We start from the raw sequence: 12,030 nt of genomic DNA on the forward strand, positions 1-12,030 counted from the left end.
GGCGAGGAATATGAAATTAGAATGTCACCGTGAAGGTCTAGACCGGTCCTCAATCAAACCTTGAAGAAACGTTCCGTCACTGGCAGCTGGCTAGTTCATGTGGGCTGAAGTTTATTGTACCCATTGGTGAGGGGACGAAGGAATGGAGTGGAGCTGGGCGATGGTAACAGCGAACGGGAGCGGAGCGCATGGAGCCGTGTCCGAATAAAGTGTTCGGTCATTGCTGCGTACTTTGAACTGGAAGACACCCAAGAACCTGGTTCTTTGCTTTCTCCTTCTTTCATTCACTTTCAAACCTTGGGTTAACCCTTCATGCTGTGTTTGCTATTGCTGCATTGCCCCATCTTCTCGACACACCCGAGCGTTGGGCAAAGATCACAACGTCATAGACCGAACGCCACGGGTCAACAGCATAGCCACCGCCCCTGCATGTATGCTGTCACCACTCAATGTTCCTAAGCGACAAGCGTCTACGCCACGATAGAAACATGGAGCTCTCATCCGATATAAGATCTCTACTGCCGATATGGCGAAACAGCTCGTTAAGTTCTCAGCAGTCCTCGGGACACCACGACGATAACCCAACACAGCCTCTACCCGAGAAAGGAGCCTCGATGGTGCCAACTGAGATGGGTCTAAGACGGTTATTCAACAAGAAAGCCCTGCCGCTGGCGCTGGCTCTGCCATGGGTCATAAGCATGTTGATATCTTGGATTCCATTCACTAAGATCGGCGTCTCCGAGGCGCCAAACTTTCTGTGAGTACACCATTCGAACAACTACCCGTGGCGGTTGTTCTTGGGAGCGATCCTAAGGCTCGCAGGCTGCTGGCCGGCATGATTAGTTCCCTGGAGGTGCTTAGCATCATTGCCGTCCTTATCTGCACCTCTATGTACCCTGAGTCCTTCAACGCCGAACCTGCCCAAACCGGCCGCCCCAGCTCTTGGCAAGAGAAATTCTTCCAAGCGTGGTTTTGGTTTCTCTTTTCCTGTCCATTTTGCACGAGTATTTTAGTCGTATTAATGGTCAACGATATTTCCTGTGATAAGGACGACGATATGACGATAAAGCAGCCGGTATGCAGAGTTGGCATCAGGTTAATCAAAGGAACGGCTTTATGCCGCGCTGGAATTATGTGAGCCCCCTCCTTGGTTCTCTTTTACCATCGTTTTGTAACCTAGCTATAGATTAATCTTTCTTTTTGCCACCTCATCATTGCTCGAATCGCAACGATCACGACGTCCTGAATCTCAACAAAGTCGACGGGGTTCATCCAATACAGTTTGGTAGTGCATATCTTTGACTTCATGAATTCTCTTCTCACAACAATGCGACGACGGCCTCTAGGTGTTCCCGTTGAGGTTTCTCACGAAAGCCCTACCCTTCCTGCCTTCCCCGAGGCACTGGTTGCCACCAGGATGCCCTCCATCCTGTTGGCGGTTTCTCTCGCCATATCTTGGTCGAGGTCGTACCCAATGGGTAGGCGGCTGTGCCATAGTGGTAGTGTACATGCCTGGATTGTCTCCGTTCGCTCAACTGTGTTCCCTTGTGCCAGGGCGAGCTGCTTCTTCGGAGACAAGTATCTCCGGCTGTTTGATATCTTGAGACCCGCGAGCGAGTGCGTCTTTGGTAGGGTATGCAGGTTGATCCAGAGCCTAGTGCCGGCTCGAGTATGACGTTCCCCTATCGTGGGGATACTTGCCTCTGCTTCCAGCACCGCCGTCGCTGCCGTTCGAAAGGCGCCGGTGATCGCTTGGGCACCTACCTTCTGCGCTCTGTTTAGCCAGTTCAGTTTTCTTATCCCGCACGCATGCGCCCACACGGTGGAGGTATAGTCCATGGTTGGTGCCACCATAGCTGTGAAGAGCTGCCTTGCAGTCTGAGGTGATAGCATCTTGAGCCTCCTCAGGCACATGGCCGCCGACAGGCCCTTGGCTGCTGCTCTTGCCATGTGTTCCTTGTACCGTAGCTTCCCATCCACCACCACTCCCAGGATCTTGATGCTTTGTGTCGGCCTGACCTCTTTCCCTTTGATCACAAATGGCGTGTCGCTGGTGCGCTCGGCATTGCGCGTGAAGTGTATGATGGTTTTCTTATCGCCTTCGAATGTTGCACCGCTCCGTCTTTCCCAGTCTAGTGCTCTGTCTATGATGGCTTGAATGCCTGCCCTGTTTGTCTCCGCCGTTGGCCCCGTTACCTAGGCCAAGTAGTCATCGACGAAGGCCATCGAGCCGCCCGTTGAGTTTATTTTGCTCTGTACCAGATCTGCGTTGAAGAATAGGAACAGGACCGGTGACAGCGGTGATCCTTGCGGAAGGCCCGCTTGGGGTAGCTGCCGTCGCTCCGATGTATGACCGATCACCACAATGCTTGCTGTGCGATTCGAGCAGAAAGCATCGATCCATTTGACCAACCACTGTGGTATGCCTCTGGCCTCCAGTCTCTGCAAAAGTCGATCCTTAAATACGCCATTATATGCGCCTTTGACGTCGAAGCTGATGAGGCTAACCACCTTGCGGTTTCTCCACGCCTTGTAGATCTGCTCCTGCAGGGGCAGCAGTGCCTGCTCTGTCGATCGTCGTTTTCTTGCTCCAAAGTGGTTTGTGGGTAGGAGTCCGAACGTCTCGACGGCGTATGAGATCCTGTCCCCCACGACCGCCTCGAGAATCTTGCCTAGTGTCGATAGCAGTGAGCAGCTCCTCTGCCTGTTCTGCCTTATCCCTTGTCTTTGTTCCATCCGGCCGCTTCAGAGGTGGGATCTTGTCGCTTATGGTATCGCCTCCCGGCTTGAGATATCTTGCTGACTGCCAAATGTTGGCTCCGTCCTCGAGGAAGTCGTCCCAGTGCGCCTTCTTCTGCCTCCTGATCGCGTCATGGAATTCTTTGCCTGCTTCCTTTGGCTCTCTGTTCTAGTTCCGGCGACCGTTGACCTCTTCGACGTTGCGATCTCGCCTGATTCCTCTAGTACGTGTACGCCCGTCAGAGCTGGGTTAGGTCTGTTGTCTACCACCTCTTTGTATACGGGGATGGCTTTGCTAGTGGCACGAGCTTGTTAATTGCTTCGAGTACGACTCCCATGAGCATGTCCGTTTGGGTTTGCACGTCGCTATCCCATGGCAGCTATCGGGGCCATTCCTCTACTCTTTCTCTGATCGCTGTCTACGGTGCGTTCTTGAATAGCCGTTGTTCGCTGGGTTTTCTTTCTGGCACCCCTAGGTCGAACTTAGTCTCAATTGCTCTGTGATCTGAGCTATGTTCCGTTAGATGGATCCCGCATATTACCCTCTCCTCAGCCAACTCGGCCGACGCTAGCACCAAATCTATCGTGCTTGCGTGTTCTGAGTTCTCCCACGTCTTCGTCCCCGGGGGGAGGAGGCCGAACAAGCTGTGATCCTCTATGAGACTGATGATCGGCTCCGCCTCGTCTTGTCTTCTGCCTATCGCGTCATCTCCTCCCCAGAGCTGGTCGTGACGATTGAAGTCGCCTATGAGGATCACGTCCATTCTTCTCCCTGTTGCGTTGCGGAACGTCGTCACTTGGGTATGCAGCATCTCCTCGTTTTTCCCGTCCACGTATACTGATATCACCAGCATATCCCTATCGGGGAGTCGCAGCACCGCCCCCTTTAGGTCTGCTGATAGTATCAGGATCTGTTCCGCCTCTATGTCTTGTCGGATCCATATCATGCTACGGATCGGCCACTGCGCATTATGCATCTGCGTTAGTATTATCTTGGTCTAGCTGCTATGGCTGTTTGGTATCGTTACCACCGCACCTTTCATGGTTCGTGCGTATGGTTCGGCAACGGCCAGCACTGCGTATTGCTGAAGGTCTGGGTCGTTTATCATGCTTAGTTGGACCATATCTCTCTTCCGTACGTTGAGTTGGAATGTTTGCAGTTTAGTATGCATCACCCTGTGCCTCTCGTGCCCGGAAGTTTCGGCTGAAGGCTTCGTGAGGCCCTCCACAGGTAGCACATGACGGTTCTGCTACCTGGCATTGCCTATGCTAGTATCCTTGCTGCGCAAACCTTCCGCATACCTGTTCCCTCTTTCATGCGAATGCTTTATGGCCGGTATTTCAGCACTTATAGCACTAGGCTGGTCCTTGACGCGGTTTAAGGATGTTGGCGCTGGCTAACTCTCCCGCCAGGTGAAACCACCTCTCCTCTAGGAGTCGCTTCGCATCTACTACTTTCGTTATATAGATCACCATTAACCCATACGTCTTGCCGTTCTCCTTGTTGCTAAGCCAATGGATCTTGGCTATTATCACTTCGTTTTCCTTACCCAGAGCCTCTATTGCTCCGGGGAGTATATCGCCGTTCGAGTCCAGCACTGTCGTACGACTTGCGCCGTCTACCTTGACTGGGAAAAGTTGGTCCCTCAGTACTCTCGCACCCTTGATTGCGGTTTTCTGTACGGTCTGCTTAACAAGTTGCATTTCGGCCTCGTCCCTGCAGATTACCTTGATGCGATCTGCGTTTCGTACGCCTCTCACTACCGCTACGCATCGCCAGCTATGTTGGCCCTCTTTGGACCGCATTTCCTCTTCAATGGCTTATCGGACTCCCCCGGCCTAGGCCTTGCCTCTATCCTCCTCGTTCACCCTTAACATATCGATGGTACAGCACCACGTGTCGCTGAACGCGGACGGTGTTGTTCGCATAGACGATAGGCTTCGAAAGTTGCTTAGTTGGCTTGTCGGGGGCGTGCGCGCTATATCTGCATATGATGGTTAAGGGCTTGCTTAGGCACTATTGGCCGTGGCGCTTTTGGTAATCATATCTAGCTGCTCTCGTAGCTGTCTCATTTCTTCTGCTGTTTGCTGTCGTGCCTGCCCAAGCTGCTTGTTCATCTATCCAAGCTGTCCAGCTATCTCCTCTCGCACTGCCTTGAACTCGTCAGCCGTCTGTTCGTTCATGCACCTAAACTCTTCTGTCCTTTTCCGGTCTTCGGCTGCCTTGGTCCTGACCGTACGAACTTCCTGCTGGAGGTGTCGGATCATCTCCAGCTGCTCACTCATCACCTTTGTCGTCTTTTGCTGGTTCTCAAGCAACGCATCCAAGAGCCTCTCCAACATCTGCTTCTGCTCGCTCATGAGATGGCTCGATGTTTCCCGGAGCATCGTCGGGAGCATCGTCTGGATCAGCGACTCGTTGCCGCTCACCGCGCTCTCCATGGCCTGCGATCCCCCGACCGCATTGCCACGGTTGTTATCACCTGCTTCTATTTGCTCTACAGCAGCATACTTTGGCATTCCGGCCTTGCTTGCGGCTGCCTGCACATTTTTCTAGGCTTTCGCGGTCGGTTTCATGGCTCTCGGCGAGCGACGCGTTGCAGCCACTGAATCCCCGGTCTCGACGAAGATCTCCTCGAGGGTCGCGCCCATCTCGCGATGCAACGCTCACGGCAGTGCCAACCCCTCCTTTCGCGTGCTAAGAGTGTAACGAGTGTCCTGTGATAGAGTCATCAACCCCGACAGAGAGATCTAGGGTATAGGCATCATATAGTAAGCCGTGCTCCTCCCAGCCACACATAACTTAGACCCTTAATAATCACCAACACACCTTTTCGCTTCAACGGGCTGAGACAAGGGCTCTTCTAGTCCACGTGCCCTAACATCCTCAATTTTGTCTCAGCCTTCCCTCGGAGGTCCTTGATGCGCCTCCGCAATTCCATGGAGCTCAGCCATTGGTTGCTCGACGCTTTGCGTCTATTCAAGTTATATAGTGCAGGACATTTCGTCTGCAATGGCTTCTGAGAGTCGGCACAGTATCTTCTTCCATCTCCAATCATCACAGGCTTCTACTATAGGTCCACCATCAGCTCAAACCCGTGGTTACTAGCGTAAAGTAATAGGCTAGCGGTACATACAATACCCCTCCAGATGGATAACAACTCTCTTTAACTATTGTTTCAGTATTGTGGCCAACAGTCTAGCCTCTTGAGCAGAAACATACCCCCTGCTCCCTACCATCTCATGGACGACAGAGCCCTAGGCGTGCTAAATCCTATGGGAGACGACTGGACCTTTGCGACATCCTATATCTCTCAACCTCTCCCATGGGAGCAATGGTGCTCGATAGACCAGCTAGGACCATTTGGTTCATCGCAAGATGAGACTAGTACGGTAAACAGCGTCTACGCGCCGACCGTTCCCTCACCTCCCAATAGCTTTGTATATCGCAGCGATACCAGATTGACGGATGTTTGGAGCGACAACAACCCTATGACCGAGTCTCCCAATCTATGGAGTAGCGACATTCCCGTTACGGAGATTTCACCTTCTTCTATGCTTTCTGAGCCCGTGGGTTTTGAGAAATCACCTCCTGTCTAGGATGACAGGTACTGACCCTGTCACCAAAGAACCTGCGTCAAAAGCGAAATCACGATACTAACCGCTTTCCATCTTGCAAGCCCGATAGACGAAGTTCGTCTCGCGACATAGACATGGACCCGCTGGCAAAGGAGAAGACACAGCATGCAAGTTTTCGCGGCAATAGAAGTGCCAGGGGCAACAACGCTTACGCAGTCCAACAGCGCAATGACGACATGAAAAGGGCCCGGGAGCGGAACCGACTCGCAGCCAACAAATTCCGAGCCAAGCAGAGGGATGACCTGCTGAGACTCAAGTGCAGCGAGCAGGACCTGGAGCGCATCCATCGCGATCTTTCAACTTGCGTGGCAGACCTAACTCTCGAGATTTATATGCTTAAGATGGAACTTCTACAGCATTCGGGATGCAACTGCGCTCTCATCCAGAACTACCTCGCCCACGAGTCTCAGCGATATGTACAAGCGTTAAAGGGGGGGACTCAGCGAGAGGCCACATCTCGGCAGCCGGAGCAGCCTGGACGGAGCGATCAAGGGCAAAGGCGGGACTAGAAGGGGGCTGGAAGACAGATGAGAAGGACATAACTAAAGGTGGGGGAGGGACACATGCTGGCATTGCATAGTTACTAGTGACGGGGGTGCAATTGGTTCGTTGGTGCGGAGTATCCCGTACTGAATAATCATTTCTTTGTCTTGCCTAATCATCCCACCTCCAGATCCGTGCTATTCGGAGTTTGCATCTCGATTGCCTTTCACAGAGTCCTTTCTTATAGGTGGCTGGCAGTACTAAACTCTCGGGAGAAAGGCCCGTACGACCTAGACTATGTATTCGAACCTGGCAAGTGCCGTCTAGTTGGGGTGTCACAAAGGCGGCTCAAGGGGCAGCTCAATGGGGTGGGTACTTAAAATATGACCCCTTAACTCCACAATGTTTTAGAGAAAGCGGGGAAATTCTTGGTATAGGTGTATATTGAGCAGCGCAAGACGACGAACAGATAAGAAGGATAAGAGGTTCGGCTCTATTGCAAAGGGAGACTCTTCCCTTTTGTCGATACCTCCCTTTCCTCCTCTGCTTTGGACACTGAAGCTGTTATTAGCAGCAGCCGCCTGCCACCTGCCACCTGGCATTTATTGACTCTCAACGGTTGAGAACAGAACTAAAGAGCTAATGAAGTAGGGACGTATGCAGGTTTGATTACCGCGCTAACATCAGATACGTCACTTCTCGCAGTGATCTTCGGTAACGCCCCCGGGTGATACCCTGGACCCTGCAGCAGCCTTGTTGGCGATGTGGGTCAGCCACTCAATGCACGATGTTGCTTCTGGATTTTACAATGGGTTAACCTTTATTACATCTTGTCCTGTAAGGTATTCAACAAGGCGCCTCGCCCTTCACTCTCGGCATACTCTCCCATTCGAATAAAAAAACCACCCGTGGCATTGGCAGGCTTATTCGAACACACTTGGCCATGGGGAGTATCAAGCCACATTCCTGTGCCGCAACCACAGCCATGGGTATCCTAGTCCAATCCTTGGTCAGGATAGATGAGTCTGCGAATCCTTACCTCCTGGAACACCACTGCACACTTGATATGCACCCATGTGGTGTACACACTAGTGACATATCACAAAGCAAGCCAATTGCTGCATTAATGGTGTTATTAACCTTAATCTAGGCAACAGCTCGTAGTTCCTGCCGGCCAGCAAGGGCGCCAATATCAGGCCAGATGCAACTTATCTCCTGTTTTAGAGGAGGGCGGGAAACCAACAGGTGCAATGCGCTGTCTGCAACTTACTTCCTGTGATATCGAGTACTTCTCAGATATCCGTCACTGTTATGGCCTGAACCGCCCGTGATGCTTCGTATTAAGTCTATGGATTCGATTAACCTTCTATTCGGACACCGCACTCTTCCCCTGGAAAGGTTGTCGCATGTCTCTACGGGGTTCTACTATGCCTCAGTGAGACGTGCTACCGGATGTGAGACCCGGCCCGTACCTTGGGGTCGTGTATCCGCTTTCACATCCGGCTTCTCGCATCAAGGACTTCAATCCCAACGACATGAGCTTAAATTGCTATGCCTAAATATATGGCTATTTAATTTCTTTTTTCTTTAGATAATTCTTATCAATTGACTGGTGCCGGCAATGACCCCTGTGGAACCAATTGTCTGACAAAAGGCGCCTCGGCCCGGCAATTGCTTGGCGTTCCGTAATGGGTGTACGACCCTGAACGAAACGATTGCTCAGCCTTTCGCCACAACTGAAGCCGACGGAAAAGCGGTCGGGAAAACACTGCAATTGAAGCTCAAAACAGCATCCCGTTTCGTGGGCGTCAAAATACAGAAAGCGGCGTATGGCATGTTGTCCAATCACAGAATTGTACGTAGGGCTGCATAATTGGGGTAACAACGCTAATACTTTTAGAAATAAGGGCGAAATTGCGATGAGCAATCAGCAAAGCCACAATAGAACAGGCGGCCTTACCTGCCGCTGTCCGACCACTGAGGAAAAGCAATAAACAACAATGACGCATAATAAGCTCGCCGCGTCTGCCCAATAAGCCGCAGATCCCAATAGTTTCCGCCAAGCATTGCAGGGGTATGTATGACCTGGCACCAGCTAAACCCTTCTAGTGACATGCGATCCGCATCTCCCGCCCCGTGATTCTAGCCCAACCTGCCAACTAGGTAAGGACCGGGAGAGGCAAGTTCCTACTAAGTATTGGGAGGCAGGGCTACCCTCCTGTCCCATGCCAGCGCATTCCCTTTCCGTTTCAAGAAAAGGAGGCACAAACCGCTTGCGGCTTGCCCAAAAGACCGTTGAGGAACGAAGGCAGTATCCAGCATGCTCGAATCATTCATATTAATGGCCAGAAATTGTCAATTAGATCTCCATAAGAGACATTCAGGAGCTGGCGCAGCTGCGTCCGTTCATAGCTCACACCAGGGCAGGGTTTCCCGAATCCCGAGCTAGGGTATCCTTGTAACGCACGGTGATGTTCTGAAATGACTTGATGGAAGAGGGGGGACGGGGGCGACAGTAGTCATACGAGCGCCAGCCACTGATGATTCAATTGGTCGTTGTCCGCCATCTTCTGTCCTCTCCGTGCTTGGTTGAATGAGGGTGGTGCGCCTCTTATCCTGCCCCCCGCACCGCCTGGCTATCCATTAGATGCATGGACTTGTCTACATGGAAGACCAGATATCTTGTGCATCGCCCTGTTCTGCGACTTGACGGTGTTGTTTATTGCATCTGGAATAGGACATACGTTGTTAGATTGACCCCTGCGTGCGCTTAAAATGGTGATAACATCTTTTATAATGATATTGAGGGACAGGCAAGCAAGAGAAAACATCATCAAGGCCGTCAGGATTCAATCAATGAGATTCACAGTTTTCATCTCCGTAATCCACTGAACTCACCCTGTCATGCGTTTGAGATACGTACTGTGTATCCAACATATACTAGCCAATTTCTGTTTGCTGTGCTTGACGTATCCAACAGTGGTCCGCCAAACCCCGCTGACCGGACATAGCTGCTGACCAGGGGCGGCTGCAACGACTGACAACTATCGTCAATACCATGCGCGAGCACGCTATTGGAGAGGAAATGTTCATTGGCCAGTCTACCCCGAGGAGTAGGGCCTATGTCTTAGACCGGGAAGAGACACCGTTCTCGGAGGGTGTTTCAGGACTGCTGTGGGCGAGAGCGCCCAGCGTGTCTCGAAGCTACGCTGATCTCGAGAGCGACACGGCGGAGGAGTTTAAGCTGGATCCATTTGTAGATGGTGGGTATGTTGACCGATGACCATCCTTCTTGGCCAGTGCTCAAAATGTCCCTTAGGCCTCACATGCACAATACGGGAGACATTGGGCGTTGGAGCCCTGATAGTTCCCTCGAGACTCTCAGGCGGGTTGATGATCAAGTCAAAGCCAAGGTGAGTTTGAACTTCGACGATTTATCCTGGTCTGACACGGAGAAAGGGGCTTCGTCTCGAGGTCGACGGCGTATCCGCATTGGTTGCGTTGGCTCCCGATGTGTCTCGGGCTGCGGCATTGTTGATTAACGGAGAAATCCACGATTTCGCATCCTCACGAAGCTCCAAAGTCGCCGTCATTGCCGCCCATCCGCAGAACCGTCTGTCGTACTTTGCTGTCCCTGCTCAGATACATCTCTTTGAAGATCGGCCGGTAACAGCAAACGGAAAGGCTAATAGCCAGGAGCTTCAGACAATGGCCACAAATAGGGTGAGGAATGGACCAATCGAACTGGTAGGAAAGGGCAAAAGAGGCGACGTAGATGCCCGGATCGAGATGCATTCGCAAACGCCCATTTCGATATTACCCATCCCCGCTGAGAGGCGGAATCTCACCCAAGACCTGCCGAACAAAAAGTTGGCGCAGTCGTTCAGAGGCCTCAGGCACCGAGTTTTCATTGTTTATCGGACTCTGTTTACTCTGGTGGGTGCCATAAACTTGGCGGCTTTGATACTTGTCCTCGTCCTCAGGCCCGGATCACAGTGGTTAGGGACGATAGCTGCTACCAATCTCACAGCCGCCGTTCTCGCGCGTCAGGACATGGTCATCAACGTCCTATTCACCATCGCCTGTTCAGTCCCCAAGCGAGCTCCGCTCTGGATTCGTGCTCGTTGCGCCAAGATATATCACCTGGGCGGTGTTCACTCGGGAGCAGGTTCTTGCGCGGGCGCATGGCTCATCATCTCGACCATCAAGGACACAATCTGTAAGAGAACTCGCCACGACGGGCAGCGGATTGAGTTTATTGCGAGGCAGGCAGTGTCATGGCTTCTCTGTGGGCTATTCTGTTTATTGGTCGGTCTTGCCTGGCCCTCGTTCCGAAAGCGACACCACGACATGTTTGAACGGTTCCATCGATTTGCGGGATGGGCTTCGTTACCCCTGCTCTGGGTGCAGGCAATGCTAGGCATCAACGATGCCCGGCCCCATAGTCAGACCCTCGGCTTTACGACGGTCAGGTGTCCCCAATTCTGGCTCTTGGTAGCTGCAACATGTAGCATTGCCTCTTCGTGGCTGTCTCTCCGCAAGGTCCCCGTTGACGCCGAGGTTCTCTCTGATCATGCGGTACGGCTGCACTTCAACTACACCGTCCCGGTAAACGGAAGCTTCACGCGGGTCTCTCAGAGACCCCTACTGGAATGGCACTCGTTCGCGACGATTGCTGCCCCGGAAACTTCCTACCGTTCCAAGGGGTTCTCTGTCATCGTTTCCAACGCAGGCGATTGGACCCGTACCTGTATTCAGAAACCACCTGCGAAACTTTGGGTGCGTGGTATTCCGACGTTCGGACTGATGCGTATCGCGACGCTCTTCAACCGCCTCGTGTTTATCGCCACAGGGTCAGGGATCGGGCCGTTGCTTGGACACATCAGCTATCCGAGCTGTCCCACACAACTCATTTGGTCGGCATCACGGCCAGAGGCAACTTTTGGAAGGGAGATAATTGACCTTGTGCGAGAGAGGATTCCGGATGCCATCATCTACGACACTAAAATCTACGGACGGCCTGACCTCGCCCGCATGGGTTTCAACCTGGCACAGAACTTCGGCGCTGAGGCTGTGATTATTATCGCCAATGAGAAAATCACCAACAAGGTCGTCCATGAGATTGAGTCCCAGGGGCTTCCAGCATATGGAGCTATCTGGGACAGCTGA

The 12,030-nt window shown here is 52.3% G+C and overlaps 2 protein-coding genes across 2 annotated transcripts; both read left to right on the plus strand.

Annotated features, from left to right (window-relative positions):
- Nucleotides 1–488: 488 nt before the first annotated feature.
- NCS54_01474500 (Hypothetical protein) lies at nucleotides 489–1,289 on the plus strand (the record flags this gene model as incomplete). Its single annotated transcript, XM_053159875.1, has 3 exons — nucleotides 489–757; nucleotides 823–1,134; nucleotides 1,187–1,289. The coding sequence occupies 3 exons, from the start codon at nucleotides 489–491 to the stop codon at nucleotides 1,287–1,289; spliced, it is 684 nt and encodes a 227-aa protein (XP_053015850.1).
- Nucleotides 1,290–9,919: 8,630 nt separating this feature from the next.
- Nucleotides 9,920–12,030, plus strand: NCS54_01474600 (AMP-binding domain-containing protein; the record flags this gene model as incomplete). The annotated part of the gene is made up of 3 exons (XM_053159876.1): nucleotides 9,920–10,128; nucleotides 10,181–10,274; nucleotides 10,321–12,030. 3 exons carry the CDS (start codon nucleotides 9,920–9,922, stop codon nucleotides 12,028–12,030), a joined length of 2,013 nt encoding a protein of 670 aa, XP_053015851.1.

The sequence above is a fragment of the Fusarium falciforme genome, chromosome 13 (genome assembly GCF_026873545.1).
Source record: "Fusarium falciforme chromosome 13, complete sequence".
Taxonomy (NCBI): Eukaryota; Fungi; Ascomycota; class Sordariomycetes; order Hypocreales; family Nectriaceae; genus Fusarium; species Fusarium falciforme.